The 25,951-nt window shown below is 41.4% G+C and overlaps 1 protein-coding gene across 3 annotated transcripts in view; it reads left to right on the top strand.

Annotated features, from left to right (window-relative positions):
• The first annotated feature begins 337 nt into the window (after positions 1–337).
• WDR41 (WD repeat domain 41) overlaps positions 338–25,951 on the top strand; it is a 1,028,182-nt gene continuing 1,002,568 nt past the window's right edge. Inside the window, exons 1-2 of one of the 3 annotated variants that reach the window (XM_044063697.1) lie at positions 347–433; positions 5,948–6,049. In XM_044063697.1, coding sequence (XP_043919632.1) covers positions 6,024–6,049 — 26 coding nt within the window. In that variant the 5' untranslated portion in view covers positions 347–433; positions 5,948–6,023. Of the gene's footprint in view, positions 434–5,947; positions 6,050–10,312; positions 10,337–25,951 lie in introns of those variants that run through there. The other 2 variants (XM_044063698.1, XM_044063699.1) reach the window with 2 other exon arrangements.

Raw genomic sequence — 25,951 nt, 5'->3', positions numbered from 1 at the left:
GTACTCAGCCCACATAATTTTATCCGCACAGTAGTTTAGGAAAAATGGATATGACTGTATTTGCATGTTTCATCAGGTAAACCACTGTATACTGCAACTGTTTGCTATGTTATGCCCATACATAAATAAATGCAGTTCTATCGAGTAGTAAAGCAAAACCCGTTATTAGTAATGAAGACCTAGACCAACAACTATAATTTTTTTTACATGTTCACATATACATAATAACAAAAAGGCTGCACAACGCCATTCAATCAAACAGCAACAACTCCCATACTTAAGCATACTCCCTTAAGAAAGTTTGGTTCTAAGCGGCTGCCGTAGTATTTGGCACGAGTGGGGAAGTGGCACTGTTTTGTTTCTATACGTGCAATATGAAGGAATAGTGAACAGTTTTTTTGTACACTACTACCGTGGGTATTGTTTCACTTAGGTGAGTTAGCAAGTCTTTTTTTTTTTTGGTTGATTGCGTTTAAACGCATGATTTTACTGGTTAGATGACGCGATATAGCATTTATTGGTGTGTTTCTTCAATTAAATTACTTGAAATGAGACCCTTAGTTTCCTGGCATAATGAAGCTTTATTTTTTTTCTAATACGTTTTATGTGGGCCATCCTAATTTATTTTGTAAATGTGTTTGGTTAATGGATCTCTTGACATTAAAGCATAGTTTCACAAATAGTAGATGTAAAGTGGGGAAGATGTTTAGAAGGTGATGTGTTGCATTTTCCTTCCACCATTTGAAATGTTTTAATTACATTTTTAAATAGTGTTGTCATAAAAAATATAGAAGTACTTAAGTATTTGAAGAGCAATTTTAGAATTCGTGCTTGTCCTTTGTTTAAGAGCATAAGGGATAACCTGCCATGATAGTTGACATCAGCTAAGCAGTTGCTACTGTGCAGCTTTCACTTCCTTATAAATGCATGTGAAGTTTGCGTTTTTAGTAAAGAAGGGTTTTCACACGTCACACACAAGTGGTAGTCTGCACATAACAAACCCAGGTTACCACGCCCCCTTTTGCTATGCATACCTACTAAAAACATGGGAATTTTAATGGGTATTTTATACAGCTTTTAGGTGCTTTAAAAGCTTTTACACATGAAATGTTTGCAGGATAATCTGTTGGAAAAATGTCCATTTTTTTGCGGGGCGGGGGATAGGTGTTCATTTTTGCGTCCTATTTTTTTTCAGTCTAATATAACAGTAAGCATGACCACTTTGAAATTGTGGTTGGCTGTATTTTACTTACTGCTTACCTAAGGCAATAGGAGAAGACTAATTGCAGGTCAGAAGTCAAGACATTGCCCTAGGTGAGTGGCCTTAGGTCAGCTGGTGCCCTAGGCAAAAGGGCTCCACGGCACCCTCTCACACCACCCAAGTGCCCCCATCCTGATCTACCTACACCAAATAAATACTGGAAAAGTGCCCCTGCAACAGCGGCGCCCTAGGCGGCCGCCTAGTTGGCCTATGCCAAAGGCCGGCTATGGGTGAGGCACTCCCAGCCACATCATCCTCACTGGCTACATTGGCTGCAGGGGAAAGTCTGCGGTTAAACTGCCTGCTGACCATCAGTGGTTCTGACCTTTAGTAAGGAGATTTGCCATGTTAACCTTTCCAAATGGTGGAATATAAATATAAATATATATATATATATATATATATATATATAAAATAACTCAGGCCAATATTTCTTAGTAGAATTCACCATGCTGCTTGGCTGCTAGTTTCTCCTGAATTGCTCACTGCTTTTAGGGAAAACTTCACATCACAAAACTTGACTGGTTTAAGGTAAGATAGCAGAAAGACGGCGATGTACGGTCCCATACATATGTCCCAGCATCTGTATCTCATACAGCAGGCAAATGTGTGCCCCCATGTATAAATTAATATGCCTCTACAGACACCAGGTAGTGTACAGGTACCCTGAGATAGTTTTGTATAAGCCCACCACTTAGCAGTTGCTGCACAGAACCTCCCTTTACTGTAGCTGTCATAATGCACTTCATGCCATCACTAATTTTACCTAACCTTGTAGTACCACGCAGAAACCTCACACATTTATGTTGCTGTTGGCATGTCTGTCTCAAACAGGGGTAGTCAGGGTGGCAGCGCTGCAGTACCTGTACTGCTATCCTGATTTAGTAATGCCCATCCATTTACTGTGGTCAAAACTCAGTTTAGTCATACAAGGCCAGGCATCAGCTTTATGGAAAGAATCAGCATAGGAGCCCAGTAGCTGCTGCTGGAACCATCTGTGAAGGAGCTAGTGCATGATCTTGCTCCTGTTCATACACCATGCAGGCAAAGTCTGCTGAGTACTTGCAGAGGTTGTCATTGCCACATCAATACCAGTAATAATGGCATTTTCCCAAGGTGTAGAATGGTTGGTGTGAGTGATTCATACAATATGATTTCTGGTTGCAGGTAGCATAGTTTGTGGCTGCACAGAAGCACAATGTATATACTGATACAAGTCTTTTGAATGAGCATGTAGTCCTCAGATGTGAAAGGAATGTCTGTGTAGTAAGTTGTTCTTAGTATCATATATGCGTGGCGGTGAAATAAAGCAAGTAGGTATCCTACCTAGCCTGCTTTGTCTTTGTGCTGTACAAAGAGGTGTAAAGTTGTAGAACTACAGAATACACCACCATTTTATATAATAAGTGTTGCACACCTTGAAAGCTTTTCCAGATATGTAGGCAGCAGAGTTTGGAAGGACTGCAGTAGGTTTTGCACTTATAGGCACCTTTGAGGAGGCACACAGTAATCTGAAAGTGTATGATAAGCTAATTGACTACTTTTTTAGTGATTTGCACCCACATCTAAGAATTCAGTTTATTTAAGGCTAGCAACATCAATGCATGTGCTTTCATGTGTTATGTGTACATACAGTGGACAGGAGCGGCCTTAGGTCAACTGGTGCCCTAGGCAAAAGGGCTCCACGGCACCCCCTACCACACTTCCTGGTGCCCCCATCCTTGTCTTACTACACCACATAAATAGTGGAAAAGCACCCCTGCTAGAGTGGCGCCCTAGGCGGCTGCCCAGTAGGCCTATGCCTAAGGCCAGCTATGACAGTGGATATAAAAAGTGTACATACCCCTGTTAAAATGCCAGGGTTTTGTGACATAAAAATGAGACCACAATAAATCCTTTCCAAACTAAAGCCATGGTTCACAGACAGCTTACAAAGTATCAAAGTGATCTCATTGTTGAAAGGTATCAGTCAGGAGAAGGGTACAAAAACATTTCCACAACATTGGGTATACCATGGAACACAGTGAAGACAGTCATCAAAAAGTGGAGAAAATATGGGACAAAAATGACGTTGCAATGAACTGGAAGTCCCTCCAAAATTGATGAAAAGACAAGATGAAAGCTGGTCAGGGAGGCTGCCAAGAGACCTACAGCAACACTGAAGGAGCTGCAGGAATTTCTAGCAAGTACTGGTTGTATACTACATGTGACAACAATCACCAGTATTCTCCATATGTCTGGCCTGTGGGGTAGGGTTGCAAGATGGAAGCCTTTTGTTACACATCCAGGCCCAGCGAAAATTTTCAAAACAATACATCAAGTCTTCCAAAAGCACGTGGGAACATGTGTTATGGTCTGAAGGTTGAACTTTTTGGCCACAATTTCAAAAGGTATGTTTGGCACAAAACAGCACTTTGCATCATCACAAGAGCACCATCCTCATGGTGAAGCATGTTGGTGGCAGTATCATGCTTTGGGGTTGCTTTTCTTTAGCTGGAAATGGGGCTTTAGTCAAGGTGGAAGGAATTATGAACAGTTCCAAATACCAGCCACTTTTGGCACAAAACCTTCAGGCATCTGCTAGAAAGATGAAGATGAAAAGGAATTTCACCTTTCAAAATGACAATGACCCTAAGCATACGTCCAAATCAACAAAAGAATGGCTTCACCAAAAGAAAATTTAAAGTTTTGGAATGGCCTAGCCAGAAACCAGACCTAAATCCAATAGAAAATTAGAAAATTTGTGGGGTGACCTGAAGAAGGCTGTGCACAAGAGATGCACTTGCAAGCTAACAGATTTGGAGTGCTTTTGAAAGGAAGAGTGGGCAAATATTGCCAAGTCAAGATGTGCCATGCTGATAAGACTCCTACCCAAGAAGACTGAATGCTGTAAGTAAATCAGAAGGTGCTTCAACAAAGTATTAGTTTGAGTGTGCACACTTTTATGCAACCACCTTATTGCACTTTTTTTATTTTTTATATTTTTCCTCTAACAGATTTGTTTTTCAATTGAATTGTACAGGTTATAGGTCACATTAAAGGTGGGAATAGTTTTGAAATGATTTATAGTGGTCTCATTTTTTATATCACAAAAACCTGGCATTTTAACAGGGGTGTGTAAACTTTTTATATCCACTGTAGGTTGTACTAGCATCAAGGGAGCTCATGATAATAGGACAGCATGTCCATGTACATCCTTATCACTTCTTACAGAGAGGTATGTCTCTTGTGCAGTATGTAGTGGCTCAATTAAAGGTGAATGTTATATCCAGAACATGAAAAACCAAAAGCAGCTGAATAGGAAAACCCAGAACTTATTTAATAGCCATAAAATAAAAACAATAAAATAACAAGTATAAAGTTAACTCTCTTTTGTTTCTAACCTTGAGACTTTTTCAGACCGAATACATTCAGCATCAGCAAGCAGTGCAGTGTGATTAAAATAGTTTAGTGTATTAACCTTTTATGTTTCAGGTAAGCAACAGAATCTTCTCTGTTGTTTAATCCTGGTAGGTAACCAGCATTAAGCTTAACTCACCATGAATATTCTTTCCACCCTAAATCTTCCTCGGCATCAAACTTATTTTCATACCTTGCAACATAATCTAATACAATAAATGTAAAATGCACTTTACATTTGGATGAAATATAATGCTTGCTTAAACTGTTTTTGTCATTACAAGCTGATGTTGCGTATTTGTGCTCATATAGCCTCTTGTAAAGCTCTCTGGTTGTTCTACCAGCATTAAATGACTGACAGTGCATGCATAGAGCTAAATGTACAACAAACTTAGATTTGCAAGTAAATCTGTCTCTGATTTTGATCAGCATGTTGTTCACCCTTATTTTTTCCATTCAAGTGTACAAATAATTACAAAAGTTACAGTTGAGACATTTGAACATCCCAGTTTTTACACTGCTTTTCAAGCATTCAATGGTAAGTTTGTTTTTCTGAAAAAAAAATTCCCTCTTTTCTGTATAAACACAGGCTTGTCACCAGCTGCTTTAGTTATTTCTGAACAATTGCTAATAATATTCAAATTCTTCTGATTACTTTCTTAATCTCTAATGGATCTATACTGTTTGCTACTTGCATAGCCAAACAGTAATCCACATTTTTGTTGTTCACGTTCTCTTTCACTTCATTTAGTACTGCATACTTCTTTCACTTCATTTAGTACTGCAAACTTCTTTCAATTTATTTTCCATCATCGCCATTGGATAACCTCTGGATAAATCTGTTGCATATGCTGTCACTTTCTTTCAGAAACTCCCCATCCTTTTTGGTGAGCCTATTTACTCTCATTAACTGCCCCTTCACTATATTTTGGTTAGTTCTGGTGAGATGCATACTAGAATAATCTAAAAAAAGAATTGTTTTGTATTTGTTTTTTTTTATAGCTTGCTGTTAAGTTTACCATTTTCTTTCGATGTTGTCATATCTAAATAATTTATACTGGTGTCATTGTATTATGTAGTGTATTCTAAAAAAGAACTTAAATTGTTGTGCTTATGAAAGTTTTCAAGTGCATCGATGCTTCCTCCCCTCACCAAAAACACATAATTAGTAAAGCGTTTATACAGGTATATAGTGGCTTGTGATTTTATGCACAGCATTGCTATGTCTATAAATGTGCATGGATTCCACTATAGTATATTATAACTACGCTACCTGTATTTCCTCAGGAGTCCCCAGGTGTTGACAAAAGAGACAAATGCCTTCCATGCACATATGCGTAGCTTCTAGCAGAGAGCCTGGACCATGCAGGGAGTGCAGCTGTATGGCAGGTACTGGGTCCTCCGTTATTTTCATAAGTAAATACCTCTCTTTTCACTAGAACAGTATTAGTTGTGTCCTTTATGCTGAGAATGCCTTTCTTAAGCCCTTAGAGAAAACTGTTTTGAAAATAAATATTTTGTACAAAGTTTCACATTTATTAACCACATAAGCTAGAAATTTAGTTGCCATTAATGTTCTGTTTGTATATGCCAGCCAACTTATTTAAACAAACTCACATAGAAATACCATCTTTGTGTAGATAACAAAGAATAAAATTCTTAGGTTTATTCACTTGTCACACCACAGAAAACACATTAACCATTTACAATACCAGATGGCTGCCTGTTGAAGCTAGACTGATGTGTGTGCTGAATTCCTTGTTGTATAGACTGACAGGTATTGCCCTGCACTGAAGAAGTCGCTGTTCGTTATGAATGGAAGAATAATGGCAGCCTGCGATTAGACCCCTCCGCTATGCACTTTTGCCATCTCTGAGAGAGCCTTCTATAAAATGGCTCCTTAAAATTGTCACAAACGTTGGTTTAGGGCGAAAGCCTGCTTTCATTCAACTAGGCTTTGTAAACACATATTTCTGAGATTATACAATGAAACCTGGCTAATTTAGTTATTCTTTTCCAGCTTTATATATACCAATGTAGGCAGTATATAATTTGTGGTGACCCCTAACCGGGAAAAGTTGAATGAAGACATGATCTATGGCTTTTGGCAGAATTCATTTCCTTTATATATTGTAAATAGATCTGTGTTAGTTGTTCTCTAAAGGTAGTCTGTGCATTGCTATAGTTAAGACCCTGATACTGATTGCAAGGAAGTTAGACTTTCCCAACTAATTGTGGGTTCTGAAATGTACTGTTTGCACAGGGTATTATTTATTTCCATTACTATAATGTATCCCCTCATGTCTGTGCTTGCAGCTATAAAGATTGCTTGTACTCCTGTCTTCTTGTAGCTGTATTTTTTATGTATATACTTTTTGTTTAATCAACAAAAAAAACTTTTTTTTTTTTTTTTGCCAGGGGCAAGCACCCCCTTCCCTGCACTCCCTTATAGGGAGATCCCCCATAGTTGTTATTGTAATTCCTTGGTCACACAAAATGGTTAGAAAAATAAATAAGTACAGACATTTGGAACCATTGCCAGCACACAAATACAAATCATACCCAGAGGTTTCCTGTATGAAAAGCAATCTGTCAGTTTCATATCAATGACTAGAACACCTCAAGTTTAAACTCAAGTGTAGTGAAATAGTTTTAATTAGAAACTGTACAGTGTTAATCATGTCAATATGTAGTATTTTATGATAAACATGTAGTTGCAGTTATTGTATAATATGTAATATGTTATTGTTTAGCATTACATGATGTAACATGTAGTTGCAGTATTATATAATATATTACATAATATGTTATTGTTTAGTTGAAGTATTACATGAATTAGTCATGTTAATATATAGTATTTTATGATAAACATGTAGTTATTGTATAATAATGTGATATGTTATTGTTTAGTTTAAGTGCTTTGCATTACATGATGTAACATGTAGTTGCAGTATTATATATTATGTAGTATGTTATTGCTTAGTTGAAGTATTACATGATGTAATATGTTATCTGTTCTGTATTAGCAGAACTAACCACTGGATGCATTGGAGTAGAAGCCGATATTGCAAAGTTATCCCCAGTTACACAGTTGGCCCTCAACATAAACCACTGGTTGCCACATTCAAGTAGAATGTTCTGTCAACTGAGACCAGGTTGAGGACCTGGAAGTTGACTGGAAAAGCCCAACACTTCAAGGAAGTAGGGCTAAAATACCCCCCAAAAAACAGGAAATAGTTGAAGATGAAGACAAATGGCAGCACCTCAAAACAGCATGTGTGAGGAATTCAGAACAAATATGTGGCCGAGCTAGGTATGGAAATAAGTTACATAAAGAAAGCAAGTGGTAGAATGCAGAAGCCCAGGAAGTCATCAAAAGAAAGGAGTGTAGAAAAAAGTTGGAGCAGGCTAGGAAGGAGTACTGGTTGGCTAAGAAATGAGTTGCAATAGCAAAGAACAAGGCATCATAGGCACCCTACCAAGTTCTGGAAATGGAATCAGTAAATAGCACAAAGAAACTGAATCATGTTACAAGACAAAGACAGAAAGATAAAGAAGATAGTCTGGCACCCTTCATAAGAGAAGCTAGCCACAATCTGCAGCACAGTCTACAGGACATGAAACAGAGATGGAAGGAGTACTTCCAGCAGCTTCTGAATGAGGACAACCCTAAAGAAGCTGTACTGCCCAGACACAGCCTACGATGAGAGACGAGGAGGAGTCGCCATAGAACGTTATAAGTAAAATGAACTCAAAGAACGCAGCAGCTTCAGATGAGGTCACTGCAGATATGATAAAGATGCTGGGTGAGATGGGAAGAAATTACTTCTGAGGGCACTCGTAACAGTGTGGAGAGAGAGGCTTGTCCTGGATGACTGGAAACTTGGTATACTAGTGCCACTGTTCAAGAACAAAGGGGACACTCACAACCATGGGCAGTACAGGTGTATCAAACTCTTGTCACATTGTATGAAAGTTCTGGAGAGGGTGGTCGATAAATACATAGAGTAGTAGAAAGTAAGATGGGAGATGAGCAGCTTGATTTCTTATAAGGATGCAGCACAACTGACCTTATGTTTACAGTGATACAAATAGTTTGGAAGAAGCTAGAGATGAAGAAAGAATCCAACTGGGCATTCGAAAACGTGAAGAAAACATATGACAAGGTCCCAAGAAAGCTCATTTGGGCCATCCTGTTGTGGTTCAAAGTACGAGAATAGTGGTAGAATTAGTGCAGGCTATGTACAAGGACTCCAGTATGAACAGTGTTCAGTCTCATAGAGGTGTTCCAAGTGGGAGTAGGTCGGTGTGCATCATGGCTCAGCTGTGAGCACAGACCTATTCATACTGGTGATGGACTCCATTAATAAGCAGGTTGGAGGAGACAGATCAACAAAGTTGCTGTATGGAGACAATGTGGCATCACAGGCAGACTCTGAGCAAGAACTTCAGCAAAGGATAGGGGAATGGACTGCGAAACTGCACATGGGATGAAACTGAGTACAGGTAAGGCAGTGCTAATGGCAGCACATGGGGGGGATTCAGAAGAAGCTGAGATTTGAGATAGAATGCAAGATAGTGGAACAGGGTAACGGCTTCAAGTATATGGGAGGTGTGGTTGAGGAGAAGGGAAGTCTGAATGAAGAGGTCAAAGCTAGAATTAGAGGGGCTGCAGCCAACTGACAGAGTGTCAGGTGTAGTGTATGACAGAAGAATGGTAAAGAAGCTGAAAAGTGAGATGTACAAAACTGTGGTGTAACCAGTACTGCTGTGTGGTACAGAAACCTGGGCAGTGAAGGTACAGTAGTTGAGGAAGCTAGAGGAGATGGAACAGTCTGGCATGAGTGTTGAAGAAGGCAGGGGAGTGGCATTGAATCGAGAGAGGTGGCAACAGTTGACACAGCACACTGACCCCGTGTAGAGAATGGGAAAGAGGGGGGGTACTGATGATTATGTAATATGTTATTGTTTACTAGTTGAAGTACTGTATATTACATGATCTGATATCTTATTATATAGTAGTTGTACTGTATATTTCATGATGTAGTATGTTTTTGCTGCTGTTGATTAATACAATGTGAAGCCTTTTAATATGAACAGTTTTATTTCATTTTATTGTTTTAGCATGGGATGAACCAGCTGTAAACCATAATTAAAAGTAATTACAGCATTAGTAACAAAACCGAGAAGTATTATCTAATATAAAGATTATCATCACAAAGTGTGCAATTTCAGCATTATATTGCATTGTAGATTGACAACAGAATATTTTGTACAAAATGATTTACCAATTGAATGATGAACTTCAGTTCAGTGTTTTATTTCACTTAAGACCATATTTTTAGCAGATGGGCATAATGTATAAATATCTTTTTTTCTGGGAAAAGGAATATCTGCTTGCATAACACAGAGGAATGGTAAATTGTGACCCACGGAGATGCATGTAACACCCATTGTACAGACTACTGCCACAATGCTGACCAAATGCAGATGGACTCTGACACAGAATTGCAGATGTGATACAAAGAAAAGCCAGTGCTTTGAGCAGTCAGTTGTACCTTCACAAATCAGATCCATGTAAAAGGGATTACTGATGTTCTTTAATTCATCCTGAGCCAGAAATAAAAAAAAATGTCTTTCAAAGTGATGCATATATAAAGCATTATCAGAAACAAGGTAGGAAACAGCAAAGGAGCTTGTATTGCATGAGTGGTGAGTTTGACTTTATTTAAAGACTTAAGAAAGTTGGAGAAATTAGCATAATTAGATGCTGTATTTACAAGCAGTACTAGTAAAAAGCAGAAGATGGCTATATGGAAGGTATGCATGAGGGTGAGGCAAAGAAAAAATGAAATTTAGTGTAATTGTTTAGTAGTATGTATGTTAAGATAAATTACATTATATCTTGTATAATTCAGTATGTTAGTCTGCAAGATAATGTTTGGCTTCTTAGCCTGGAAACTGCATGACCAGCAACAGAGGTTGAGCCAACCAGAACTATGTTAATTCTTTGTTGTTGTCTTTTGGCTTTTCCCGGTTAAGGGTCGCCACAGCAGAACTCTGGTCCACTAATGATTGGCAGTAGATTTTCACGAACGCTGAGGTGCCAGCTCGATGTTCAACCTTCAACGAAGGCACGCCCATTTACGCATGTCTTTCGAACGCCCACCCAACCGCTGGGAGGACATGCAGACTCCACACAGAAGGCACTCCCCGCACTCCAGCCAAGAATTGAACGGGAGAACCTCTTGCTGTGAGGCAACAATGCTACCGCTGCACCACCGCTTTGTAGATATGAAATACACATTCATAAGTAGTATTTATTTATTGATTACATTTGTTTACCGGGAAAGTTCACTGGGCCTGAAAGAGCCAATTTTCAGTGGAGGCCCAAGGAGAAAAGCTCCAATGAGATACAGAAAAAATATAAACAATTAGTTCAGAAGCAGAAACAGTGTTACAGATAGTAAATATAGTAACGTAGCATATACAGAATATATACATAAAAGCAGGAATCTAGTTTGTTTGATTACAGTAATATATACAGAAAATATACATTAAAGCGTGGTATAAACAGAGAATTTTCTGAAGTGGAGGAATGTGCAGTTATGCTTTAGGACTGTGTTAATATTTCATGAGTTACACATGCCAAGTGTCATTCATTGTGTGTAGTATTGTTAACACATAACATGGCTGGCATAGTGTACTATAAAATGCAAAATCTGTAAATTTTGCATACAAGGGAGAGTCGTAAGCTACAGTATGCAGTGCATAAATGCACACTTTACTTGATGTGGTAAACCATATTTGCAAAAAAGAAATGTTGGTTACACCAGATCATGTAAACTTGCTGAATGCTCCTGCAGTATTTAATGACTTAAGCCTGAATATGAATTCCATTTTTTACTATTAAATGTTAAGTAAAAATATTACTAGTTTACATAATTTATCTTGTAATAGGTAACTTGTTTCAGTGTCCACAGAGTACACTTAACTATGCAAAGTGCTGTACAGAAAAACATTTTGCAAGTACTGTTAATATTTTGTCACATTAATTTATGTTTAATAACATGCATGTATTACACATTGTAAAGCTGTGCAGAGACAGTAACTGCCTGGTATCCATGTATTTTTGTATCTTTTAGTTGAAAAGCACCTGGATTGGATGAGGTAAATATACACAGGGCCAGATTTAAGAAAGCTTGCACGGAGTGCAAGAAGAGTGTAGGAGTTCACGCCGGCAATATGTCTGCCGTGCGATCCAGGTACAGCCGGCAGGGGCGTGCACGAGAGCTGCTAAAGCTATTCTTGCACGGACAGCGTCATGGTTTGCAAATTACCTCATTTGCTGGTGATAGCCATGCAAATGAGGTAAATTTGCGATCCAGGAAACACTAACCTGTCAGTGGAAGATTAGTGTTAGCTGCAGAAATGTACTCCGTTGGTAACTGAGTACAGTTCTGCAAATCGCTAAACGGAGCTATGACAGCTTCAAATAAAGGATGCATACAGTTGAGGAAGCATGCCAATGGCCAAATGTAAGGCCATTGGCATTTTAAAATGTTTAAAAATATAAAAATTTAACTCCCCCCCCCCCCCGATATCCGATGTTTAAGCATAGTGCAGCACCGCGCAAACGTGCGGCACTTATAAAAACAAGAAAATAATTTTTAAAAAAAAGCCAAAAATAGGCATTGTTCACTAAAAAGCTTATTCTGCCATGCAGGTGAATGGCAGGCTGAAGACAACATGGCCACTGAGTAGTGGTTGCTAAGGGGGGGGGAAGCTCAGTGTGAGAGATGTAACCATGCATTAGTAGGCAATCCTATGCAAATGAGGATAAGGATAGTGAATCCCAATTTTTCCCAGCATGTGAGGCATGTTCAAGAGAGTAAGAGTAGGAGTAGTTGAGTAGTAGAGTAGACTGTAGGTGACTACATGATGGGGTGTGTCAGACAGGCTGTAAGCTAATTAGAGCACAGTGGCTTATGTTTGCTTTGAGTTGCTCAGGATTGCAAGAGGTGTGCCTATAGTTGTCCTGTTTGAAAACCTCAAACCAAAGGTGCACACTGTTAAAAGACAGGAAACTCCTTGCAAACATGCACACAGCGTGTACGTGGCGCTTCCTCCTGGGCGGAAACAGGCAAAAGGAGGGAAAAGAAGTAGTAGGAAGTTAATCAAGGAGAACTAGCAGGGCTGCCAGGAGAAATATATCAGAATCGGCCAATTTCACAGGTAGCAGACTAGCCCAGCCCAGCACTTTAAACTCTGCAAACACCATTCCCCCCTGTTTTTTCTCAAGAACTCTGCAACACTGCAGTATACAAAGAGGGAAAGCTTAAAATGTTAGGGGCTGCTCTTGCTATCATAAACCAACATGTGCAAGGTGCTGAGGGTGGTAATGTTGTGAATGCTGCTGAGCAACCCACAGTGAGGAGACTGAGAAGAGTGTACAGATCCAGGGTAACCTACCAGGGGCTACATGAGCTGGAGATAGTGGAGTGCTATAGGGTGGACAGAGACCTCCTACCTCAAATTGTTGAGCTGTGCCGGCCACGCCTCACACACAGAACCAACAGAGAGGAACCCATCCCAGTGGATACCAAGGTATGTGTTGGCCTAAGAATGCTAGCTACAGCTACCTTCCAAAGACCAACTGGTGATATGATGGGGATTTCACAGGCATCAGCATCCAGGGTGCTCCACCAGTTCCTGGATGCCATGTCAGCACATGTCAGTGACCACGTATATTTCCCCAATTCCCGTGAGGCATTGGCCAGCAATATGCATCTTTTCCACCAAATAGCAGAATACCCTGAGGCAGTGGGTTTAATGGACTGCACGCACAGATGCATCAAAGCACCACCTGGTGAGCGGGGTAGGGTCTACATCAACTGCAAGGGTTTTCCCTTCCATCAACTGCCAGGTCGTGTGCGATGCCCAGGATATAATAATGAATGTGTGTGCTGGCTGCCCTGGAAGCTATAACGATTCCCATATCTGGCATCTGACGGCACTGTATCAGAGATTTGCCAGTGGGGGCATCCCTGATAGTCACCCAGTGGGGGATGCTGGATACGCACTGGAGCCATGGCTGAGGACACCCATCAGAAATGCACACACACCTGAACAAGAACTCCATAATGAGGCACACGCACCAACGAGAAACATAATTGAGCATGTGTTTGGGATGCTAAAGTCATGGTTCCGGTGCCTGGACACATCTGATGGAGCCTTGCAGTACTCACCAACTACATGTATCCAAATTGCTATGGTATGTGCCATGCTACACAGTATGATCCTGCGGAAACAGCTGCAGCAGGAACATCATGGGGCAGGGCCAAACAGCCCCCCCCACCATTGCCAAGGCCTGCACAGGCATAGCATGACTCAAAGGAAGAACAACCTGAGCCTGCCCCAATAGGCAGAAGGATGCGTGCCCAGTATGCCCTGGCCTTGGCAAAGAGGCAATGCATAGCACATGCACTGACTCAGTAGGAACCCTGGAAATGACACCTCTCTCTGACTCGCACATACAGTAAAAGGGATGCCCAACTTGACACTACCTGTTTTCAAACATGTATAGGGTGTGTACTATATGCATCCGACATAGGCAGCCCCGCAGCACCACCTGGAGGCTGGAGTGCCCTATTTTAAGCAATATAAAGCACTGCCAAGCACATTTTACCAGTATTGAGCATATTTAAATACAATTGGGTGTAGCTGTGCACCACGCTAACCAGTGCAACATCGGGCAAAGTTGGGCAACGTTGGCAAAGTCGAGCAAAGTCGGGTAAACACGCTCACACCTGCTTTACTGTTCCTTAACCAGTCAGGTCTGCCCAGCTGGAAAATAAAAAGCAGTGACAGGGCTTGAACTCAGGATACTGTGCACTATAGTCACAGTACTGAACCACTAAGCCATGAGAGCATTTCACTGGCACAAACACAACTTAAGTCACTCACACATACCAGTTGGGGGGGGGGGGGTCACATACCTAACAGTCACAGCCAGCAGGACAATTGTAGACAAACACAAACAAATGCTGTATCATGCCCTCTGAAGAGGCATATGAGTAACCTCCCCCCAAGCCTATGCAGACAGATAACAGCAGGCCAGGCAGTGTGATGTGGGTTGGGTAGGCTATGAAGTCACAAACTAATATGCGTGTAATTGGAAGCTAAGTTCTGTAGTACAGTGGTATGCCTCAAGCCAGTATGATAGGTAACAGTACAGACTGAAATGGAGTACCTGACATAGCAGTGCAGGCCTAGCAAATGTGTATAAGTGTCAGGTGTACCCCTCATCCTATGTACACCCACAGTAACAATCAGGTGTGCCCCCCCCCCCCCCGGGTAGAGATGTACAAATAATAGCTGTCCCCCCTGTATGTAGAAATTTTGATAAGTCTATGCAAATTGACTCATGGAAGCCCTGCAGGCACAGCGTGCTTCCTGTTGATGTACAACACAAAGGTGAGCCCTGAAGTAAAAGCCAACTTGAATTTTCACACACCTATATAGTATATATATGCCCATAGTGGGCATGCTCACACACTTAAACAAATTTAGCAAATGTCAGTCAACAATATACTGAAAGGTCATACTGGGCATGCTCACACACAGGCCATGTCAGAGTACCACAGTGGGCAACACATCTGGCAGTTGCAATTCTTACTCCAGACACACGTCACTATTCACTAATCCTGCCTTGCGCACATAGTGATATGAAAACAGACCCATATACTATATTGGACCCCCTGTCATAATCAAACTATGTAATACAAGTACTTAAGTTGTTCAAAGAAAGTGAAAATCCAAAGAAGGTCAATAAATCTCTGATCAGTATCATCAGGAAACAATGAGTACTCCTAACATTATCCGAGCCATGTTCTGACAAAACCATTGCCAAAGAGTCCATAGAGAACCATGAAGCTTTCTTTAGCTATGTCATAAATATCAATGTAAACTCAAGTATGTTCTGAGTCAGTGCAAAGTGTAAATGAATACATGTACATGACTGACATTGCCAACATCTTGTCAGACAGGTTCATACATATTTACCCCCCTCTCACTGACAAAAGGGCCCATTACCATTCCTGGAGGTTGTGAAAATCCAGAAATCACATATACAATGGTTAAACAGCTCTATCCAAACCTAAAAACACAGTGTCTATGGGATGACATGGTGTCCCTGGCTGTGTCATATGTGAACTCCAAAACAAAAAGACCCTGCACCTGAACAGTCTGAGACTCACCCTCTCTACAGGATATGAAACTGTTGAATGGGTTACAGCAATGTTTGGCACACTCCACAACTATTGTTGCACAACAGACCATGGGAACTATTGTCTTATAAGCCTAATAAGCCTGTTCTGCAAGGCCATGGAGTCCATCATTATAGAACTCCTAAACAGAGCTATTGGGTGCCTACAAACACCCAATCCTACCCATTTTGGTTTGGTCAGGGGCAGATCATGGTCCCTAAACCTGCTAGACAGTTTTCAAGGCAGTCACCCAGGACATACATCAATGAAATGAGCTCCACACTGCATACATAGACCTTGAAAAGCCCTTTTCAAACATCCCACACACGTCATATCCACAAAATCAACAACATATATGTCATCTGATGGATTGCCAACTGGGGCACAGATAGATCCCACAAGGTAAGAATTGTGGTCTCCCTGTTAGACTGTAAGCTGGTAACAACTGATGTCCCCATGGCTCAGTCCTGGGGACCCCTCCTATCTGTTGTATACTTTTCAGAAATACAGTCAAACACACGAGGGCTATGGTTAGCAAAGTTTCTGGAAGACTGCAAAAAGGTTGTCATAATCGATGTTTGGGACAACAGAGACATCCTTAAAAAGAGTCTGTCAGACAGATGTGTCAAAATTATGGCCTCAAGCTACAGTCATGCAAATACCACATAGGTGCCAACACCCTAAATATGGAGGTAATAATAAGGGATCTATGGACACATGGATAGTCATCTCTACTTTCAGAAACACATTCACAAAGTGGTTAGAAAATCATGCTATGTGTTCCCACAAATTGCCAAAGTCTTTGCATGTAGGTCAAAGGAGGTTCCCTCTACTCATCAGTCATTAGACCCATCAGAGAGTACCACGACACACTTGCGATGAATCTGACTAAGCACCTTCAGCAGCTGGAAAGACCACTGAAGTACCTCAAGAGGATTACTGGCCTCAAACAGTTGCCCCATGCAACAAGACTGAAGTAACTCAATCTGTACTCTGTTGCATACTGTCTACTCAGGCGATCTCCACCCAACAGACAAGTTCATGTCCATTGCAGAACTGATGTACATGCTCTATCTGAAGTAAACCCAAGCTCATTGTGCCACATGCTCTAGGGATATAATCATCACAACAATAAATAGAACATGTTGGATGGATACATTACTAACTCACAGACTTCCCTTGCTTTGGAACAGGCTCCCAACCTACATTAAGCTGAGTCCCTCACTGACACTCTTCCAGTGGAGCCTTGATGAGTGTATGTGAAACTGAACTGTCACACCATGGATCACTTCATCAGCTCTATTACACAGAGGCATAGGGAACTAACCCCATGTGTGGTGATAGCTACACACTCTGGCCATACTAATATATGCCTTCAGGCAGATAGCCTGTTACCTACCTATGTACCGATATGTACCGATATATATATATATATATATATATATATATATATATATATATATATATATATGTAAAGGGAACACAGTATAATAAGCCAAAGATGGATGGGCAGAGATGTGTGTAAGAGGGTGACCATGACAGGGAGCCATCCAGGACTGTCCCACCCAGCACACATCCCAATGACACAAAAGACATGATGTACACATCTCACCCACAGTGCATAATAGCCACCAGTATCTCTAAGCATTACAGTGTATGTGGTGCATGTGCCTGCTGTACAACATGACTGTACAATGAAATACACATCTACTATCTGTAAACATGTACCTGTCTCATAGGTTCATAGGTATGTAGTTGACTATCTTCACGAAGGTATATATTAGCCTAGGCAAGTTGTGCAGCTTTCACTACCCCATTGGTTAGTCTCCTAATCTGTAGTTCTAATAGTTGGTCCCCTAAGCCCCTTTCTAGTGGGGCTGCTTATGTGATGCTTGGTGTGAATTGTCTGTTTCCCATCCACTCATCAAGGTTCCTACTGAACAGTGTCAGCGAGGGGTTCTGTATGATGTACATTGGGACTCTGTTCCACAGTAAGGCAGGTTCCTGGGATGGTACTCTATCCCACCAGCATGTTGTATTCATTGTTGTGATGAGGTTCATATCCCTGGAGTGTGTAGTGCGACTCAATTTTGTTATCCTTAGATGGAGCATGTTCAGCAGTTGTGTTGGACATGGCTCCGTATGTTAGGCAGAGTGTGCCTCTGAGTAGGCGGTACACAATGGAGAACAGATTTAGTTTTACCAGTTGTGTTGCATAACACAACTGTTTGAGGCCAGTAATCCTCTTGGTGAAGTACCTTTGTGGTCTCTCCAGCTGCTGGATATGCTTAGTTGAGTACATCCAAAATGGTGCATTGTACTCAATGATGGGTCTGATGACTTAAGAGTAGAGGGCCACAACTACCTCTTTTGATCCTGATGCAAGCCCTTTGTTGATTAGGTGGGCCACATTGGATTTCCTAATCACTTTGGCAACAAGGTTGTCAAAGGAAAGATGACTGTCTACTTGTGTCCCCAGATCCCTCATTACCTTGTCAGTTTTTAGGGGGTAACACGTATGTGGTAGTTTGTGGGTACTGTGTTTTCCCCAAAGGGGATTACTATGCATTCTTTCACATTGAGCTTGAGGCCATGATTCTGACACCACACATCTGTCTCATAGAGTCCCTTCTGGAGAATATTTGTGTCATCCGGGGAATCTATTATGGCAAACACTTTACAATTCCCAGTAAACTTAGTCAACCACAACCCTCCTGTGTTGGCATATACTTCTGAGAAGTCTATACCAAATGGGAGGGGCCCCAGGACTGAACCCTGGGGGACACCAGTTGTTAACGGTTTAGAGTCTGACATATAGCCAGCAACTCTTAATTTGTGGGATCTATCTGTGAGCCAGTTTGCAATCCATCTTGTGATGTATGGATTTATGGCCAGGTTGGTGAGTTCATCTATGATACCTGACTGGGGAATGGTGTCAAAGGCCTTAGCTAGGTATAGGTAGGCTGTGTGGAGCTCCTTTTAATCATCTGTAGCCTGGGTAACTGTCTCAAAGAAATCCACCCAGTTCAGGAGGTGTGATCTGCATTTGACACAGCCAAACTGGGTGTGCTCAACTATGTGAAGATTCCCAATGTCTTTATTGTTGACTTCCATTATGATTGGTTCCATTGCCTTGCAGATCAGACTCATCAGGCTCGTAGAGCGGGAATGCCAAGGGTCTTTTATGGCCCCACCCCTGTGGAGTGGGAAAAACGTTGCTGTGCAACATCCTAATGGTACATATCCTGTAGAGTGGATGTAGAGAGAGGTGTAGGTATCCTTGATGAATATGGATACAGCCCCACCCTATGTGCTATGATCCAGGTTCTGATGCCGGAAGGTATGGAATGAGTAGTATCCTGGTAGTACTGGTGTGCTCTCTGGAGCCTTGAACTAGGTTTCTGTTACTGCACAGATATCAATAATTTTCTCCATAATGAGATGTGCCTCGAGTGTGTGTATTTGGAGGCTGAGACTTATGGCAGTGAGTAGCATTTAGCTCACTTTGTGGTTATTTGTGTTGGTTATGTGGTTTGGTTTGTCCTGAGTGACCGGTGTTCCAAACCTGAAGTTAACCCCTCATTGGTCCGATCCGACCATAAGCTAATTACCCTACATATCCACATTCTGCCCCCACCCCTCCATTAAGGAAACCATGTTAAAAAATTTCTCCAAAGCCAACTTCATGCTTCTTAAGACAGAAGTGTTGAACTTCATGACACCCATACAGATGGACAATACAGTTATGACTACTGAATCATACACAATTGCTAAGCACTTACATGAGTGCATGGATCGTGCTATCCCAAACAGAACCAAGGTGCTATCCTCCAAAAAACGGAAGCCAAACTGGTGGTCTCCTGCCATAAACAAACTGTACAACAGAAGGAAGAAACTGTTGCAAAAGAGAGTAAAATCCCATGAGTGGAGGAGCTCCCTGGTCAGCCTCCGTAAGAAGCTGCAGTCCCTGATAAAATCCTCCAAAGCTAGTTACGAAAACAAAATCACCACTGATTCTAAAGAGAACCACCAAGCATTCTATAGCTATGTCAAGAATCTCAATGGCAACACTCTGATCTGCTGTGAGTTACAGCACAATGGCACTAAATGTACAGACCCAACTGATATTGCCAACATCCTGGCAGATAGGTTCAGTGCTAAATTTACCCCCCCCCCCACCCATTAAAGAGCCCATCTCTATACCGGAAGAATGCAAAGTTCCTGTAATCACGGCTGCACAGATAAAAAACACACTCTCCAAAGCCAGGAACACAGCATCAATGGGACCAGACAACATCCCAGGCTGCGTTCTACACGAACTACAGAACAAACTGGCACCACACCTAAGTACCATGTTCAATCATTGCCTCACCTCAGGTTTTGTGCCTGCTGAATGGTGCACAGCGACGGTTATCCCACTACACAAGGGGGGAGCCACCACGGACCCCGGGAACTAATGCCCCATTAGCCTGATGAGCCTGGAACGTATCATCATGGAAGTTATAAACAAAGACATTGGTAATCTCCAAACTCTGGACCCCAACCAGTTCAGGTTTGTAAAAGGCAGATCATGTCTTCTAAACCTGATAGACTTCTTTGAAGCAGTCACCAAAGCCGTAGACAAGGGTAAGGTGGTTCACACAGCCTATCTAGATCTTGCCAAGGCTTTTGACACCATCCCCCACTCTGGAATTATAGATAAACTCACTAAACTAGGTATAAATCCCTATGTCACAAGATGGGTTGCCAACTGGCTCACTGACAAAACCCATACTGTGAAAGTAGCAAACTCCAAATCCGACTTCAGACCAGTGACAAATGGAGTACCACGGGTTAAGTCCTGGGTTCTGTCCTGTTTCGTATCTAGGCTAACACAGACGGTCTTTGGCTAATGAAGTTTGCAGATGACTGCAAACTAGGAGCCATAATCGAAACTACTTTCGATGTGGACATCCTACAAAAGGGCCTCACTGAGACAGATGCCTGGTGTCAAAGCCATGGCCTCAAGCTCAAAGCCAAAAAGTGCATTGTCATCCCCTTTGGTAAAAACTCTGTACCCATGAACTACAACATAGGCGGTAGTATACTTAACACTGAAAGTGTGATAAGAGACCTTGGGACACAGGTGGACAATAGTCTCTCCTTTGATAATCACATCACCACAGTAGTCAGGAAATCCTTCTATGTGGCACACTTCATCACAAAAGGTTTCTCATGCAGAAAAAGAGGTAATTGTTCCCCTCTACTCATCACTCATTAGATCCATTATAGAGTACAACGCCCCTTTTGGTATGTACCTTACAAGACCTCTACAACAACTGGAAAGTCCGCAGAAATACCTCACAAAGAAGATTACCAGCCTCAAACAGATGCCCTATGCAGACAGTCTCAAAAAACTTCAACTTTACTCCATCGCATATCACCTACTCAGAGGTGATCTCTGCCTAACACACAAAGCTATGTCAAATCCAGAGCTGTTGGACATGCTCCACTTAAAGAAATCCCAATCCCTCCGAGCTACACGCTCTAGGGACCTAAACCTCATCACCACAATAAACGGGACATGCCGGAGGGATAGATTCCTGTCCCAGAGACTTCCCATACTCCGGAATAAACTACCTATCTATATCAAACAAAGCTCCTCATTAGCACTCTTCAAGAAAAATCTTGATGATTGGATGGAAAATAGAAAATTCACCCCGGGGATCACTTCTGTGCCTCTTCTCGACAGTGGCACAGGAAAATAAATTTCTTGGGTGGCAAAAGCCAGGGTACCTTGTTGGCTGGGGTTGTATAGGCCCCAGGGCCGATAGCCTAGTACCTACATATGAACCTTTGAGCCTTGCCTAAAAAAAGTAATATGGGGACAGCAAGAGCCTTGGCCAGTATTCAGAAGCATAGGGGTGACAGGTGCAAACCATCTCTAGAGAAGCAACGAGGCTTGTCTATCATGTCATCGCAGGCCGACAGAGACTGGATCCCCTTTGAATGACACCAGAAGCTCAGCCAATTGTTGAAGTTTATCATCTTTCTGTTATAGTTTAGTATCATGTAGGTGAAGGTAAGATGCTACTCAAGGTCAGAGTCATACCAGCCTGGGATACATGATCATAGAGCTACTATATATCTCTTGTCATGTTGTCCTGGGAGATATGTCTCGGATCATTCACACTGACATGTACAAAGAACATGCCATATATGTACCTGTTCTGGAGTGATGTAAGTGCTTGTGTTATGTGGCGGATCATAGCACCTGACAGACAACTGACCGTAACCTTCCCCTTGTCCAGCTGAGTGAGTGGAACATCTGTGTGCCTGACTATGGAGTCACCTATTACTAGTGTGTTGGGTATGTTGTTTTGCCTTAGGGCCTGTTGTGAGGCACACTGCTTTGGTGTATTATGTGTTTACTGTCGTGTACTTGGAAGTGCATGTTGCTTGCTTGTTTGCTTAGGAGGACACTCTCTCTCTTTTTCAGATTAATATTTGTATTCTCAGAGTATGGTAATGTGTATTTATGTGTGTGTTTTGCTGGTGCTTATATTGTAGGTCTACGTGAGACTGTTGGTGTTGTGGTTGTATGACCCTCCTCCTCTTGACTGTATTGTCCAGTATTGGGTTGACAGAGCTTAGCCACCGGTTTGATCCTGTGTGTGCCAGCATGTGGTGCATCAACCCATTTATGATATGGTCATGGCCTATGCATACAATACACTCTCACAATACACCTATTATGATAAGCTTGCTGAGGTTAGCAAATGTGAAAAAAACCTTTGGGCAAACTGTCAACAAGTAATGTCTGTATTGCACCCTGTAACTCCATATTGCTTGCTGAAGTGTAAAGACGTACTTAGTTTGGATTATGAACCCCGCACTTGCCAACTGTGCGTGTGTGTCTGTCTCTCCCTGGGGAGAGAGCAACCTTTTTGGAGACTACTCATACCCCTTAAAAGTGGTATACCCATCTTTGTCAAGTCTGATGATGTCACCATCCTGCAAATATACCTGTGGAAAGGTGAAATCCCAGTAATGTGTATAGCGCGTTGTGTAAATGCGTACTCCTGTAGTATCATAATGTAGTTAGGGGTTTGAATCCTGCACTTGCCAACTGTGTGTGTGTGTGTGTGTGTGTGTCACCCTGGGGAGGAGTAACCTTTTTGGAGACTACTCACACCCCTTAAAAAGAGGTATACTCATCTTTGTCAAGTCAGATGTCACCATCCAACAAATATACCTGTGGAAAGGTGAAATCCCAGTAATGTGTATAGCACGTCATGTAAATGCATACTGCTGTAGTATCATAATGTAGTTAGGAAGGAGTTTGAATCTCACACTTGCTGACTGTGTGTTCCAGGTGTGTGAAAGTGTGTGACACCATTGGTCAATGTGGAGTGGGTTTTGATTTTTCTAGTGTATGACATATCACAATGCCAACTGTATGTGCATTACACATGTAAGGTAGCTGTGGGGCAAAGCCATATACATACTTGTGACCTCAATTATTTCATAGGTGGGTACTCTGCTTTTTCCATGAAAGCTTCTGTTATCTTTGCCAGAGCGAGCTGGCGCTTTCCAGACCTTAGGTCACTTCTGTATGCTTGTGACAAGCTTAGCCACTGCAGTGATCCCTGGGCTACGTCTTCTGTTTCACATCCACTCATCATGGTTTCTGTTGAAGAGTGTGAGTGAGGGTTTATTCTTGAGGTATATTTGAATCCTGTTCCAAAGCAAGCAAAGTCTGGCAAAGATGACTAATTATTATAAGTGTGCAACAACCTCTGTGGATCTGCATGCAAACCCTTTTATTGCTTATGTGCTCCACAGAGGGATTTCCAAAACCCTTTGGTAATGTGATTATCAAAGGAGAGATGACTAAACACATGGCTCTATGTATACATTAGTACCTGTTCCACATTTTGGGGGCTGCTACCTATGTGGTACTCTGGGGATACTTTGTTTTCTAAAAGTGGATAACTATGCTTTCTTTGGCTTATAGCTTTACAGCATGAGTTTGACACCAGATATCTGTCTCTGATACCCTTTTGGAGGATGTGTATGTCATCGGTGGCCTAATGGTTAAGGTGTTTGCCTTACAAACACAAGGTGCAGGGTTTGAGTCTCACAAGGGATAATTGGCTAGGCTTAAAATGGCTCACAAGAGCAGTTAGCTTACTACTAATCTATGAACCTATAAGTATAGCCCACAGTATGCAGTTTCATCAAAGGTGGGCAGACCTATCCCTACTGTGTTTGCTTGTACCCCCACACCCCCCTTAACTATATATACCAACTCCAGGGTCGCACAACATTGGAAAGGGGGGCAAATCCCTGTTATGTGCCTTGAATACTTGCTTTCGACCAAATAAATTTCGATCAAATGGTCTGTGGATCTTCTGGGGTAGATCCATGTATGTGTGTGTGTGTGTATATGTGTGTGTATATATATATATATATATATATATATATATATATATATATATATATATATATATATATACACACACACACCATCCATTTGTCTACATATATATGTAAGCACATATACATTTCACCTTTCATAGTGAGAATATCAATTATACAAAGCATGTAAGATGTACAGTAATGTAATAAAATGTACAGTCTTGGGATAAATGCATTGAAGGTGTTCACAGCCCAGGTAGCTTTAGCAGGCCTTACTGGCTTCAACATTGCAAACTGAACAAACCACCCATATTGTTTAACCACTACATGTCCTATACCAGCACTGTATGCTGTCTTGTTTGTCACACACTAAAACCTACATACAAATATGCACATACTAACCTTCACCAACCTATATATCTCCCCTCCCCTTCGCAAACAGTTGCAATATGTCCCCTTCTCTATGCACATATACAGATGTGAATATATATGACACATATATATTTCTCCGTATGTGTGTGGCATACACACACATGGTCCAGACTGTTGCAAGTCCCTGGACCTCTCAGCTGAACTGTTGGGCCTTGCTGCAATACAAACAAGTGTCACATATGAACACAGACTAACATTAGGAGGGGTATATATGGCAACAGATGCTAGATAAGCATACTAGACTGCTACAGCAGTTGCCAATGCTAAGCTACACTTTAATAGGACTATCATGCATGTGTTGTTCTGTCACACCCATGTTTATATAATGTCAGCGCTAATCCCCTCAACAGCCATTGGCCACATTACTGTACAGATAACATGGATCAGATCTTTGACATTTAATGCTGAGTTACACATTTCACAGGTATGTCCCACTGCCAGAGGTACACACAATATTGTCCATAGCAGTAGTTAAGCAGAACATCTATGCATAAAGAAGTACTGCTGCCACATATGAATGTTTCACATTACATAGACTATTCTTCAATAACATCTACTACATGCCAGTAAATACATATATGTCACATACCTTTCCTTTGTATAATTTGGTAATATATTTTTTTCCTTTTCTCTGTCTCTCTCTCTCTCTCTCTCTGCAATAGAGTGATTGAGTATGTTGGCAGACATTGCAGCCTGCTTTTGTAGGAATTTTCACATGAGCATGTGATGGCCTCTCCACCAATTAGTGGCCACCATTTGCTAATTGCATGCAGCCTGCTGTGTAGTAATTGCAGTAATCACTGTCATAGCAACCCGGTACTATAAATTGCTGAGTCATGCAGGTGTGGCCCTTTCAGATTTCCAAGATGGAGATCATCCTTGTTTGGTGTGACCATCATTGTTTAAGACAGAAGGTTGGTATAGTTCTTATATCAGAAGCCAGGGGTGTAGCCAGAGATTTCCATTTTGTACTCAGACTTAATGTTGTTGCTTCCAGTACCCACTTGTCAGTGTAGAAATGTACTCACCCCTCAAAATGCTACCCCAAGATACATGGAAAGATGTACTTTCTTTTCAACTGTTACAATTAACTGCCATACTAAGCTAGTTATAGAGATGTATTCCTTTGACACAAGAATTGTTTGTGAACTGCTATACTGTGAATATTCATTTACTCAGTTCTAAACAGTTT

The sequence above is a fragment of the Protopterus annectens genome, chromosome 2.part2 (assembly GCF_019279795.1).
Source record: "Protopterus annectens isolate FY-2018-M chromosome 2.part2, PAN1.0, whole genome shotgun sequence".
Classification (NCBI taxonomy): domain Eukaryota; kingdom Metazoa; phylum Chordata; order Ceratodontiformes; family Protopteridae; genus Protopterus; species Protopterus annectens.
The sequence above is the reverse complement of the archived record's forward strand: the minus strand, read 5'-3'. Positions and strand labels throughout refer to the sequence as shown.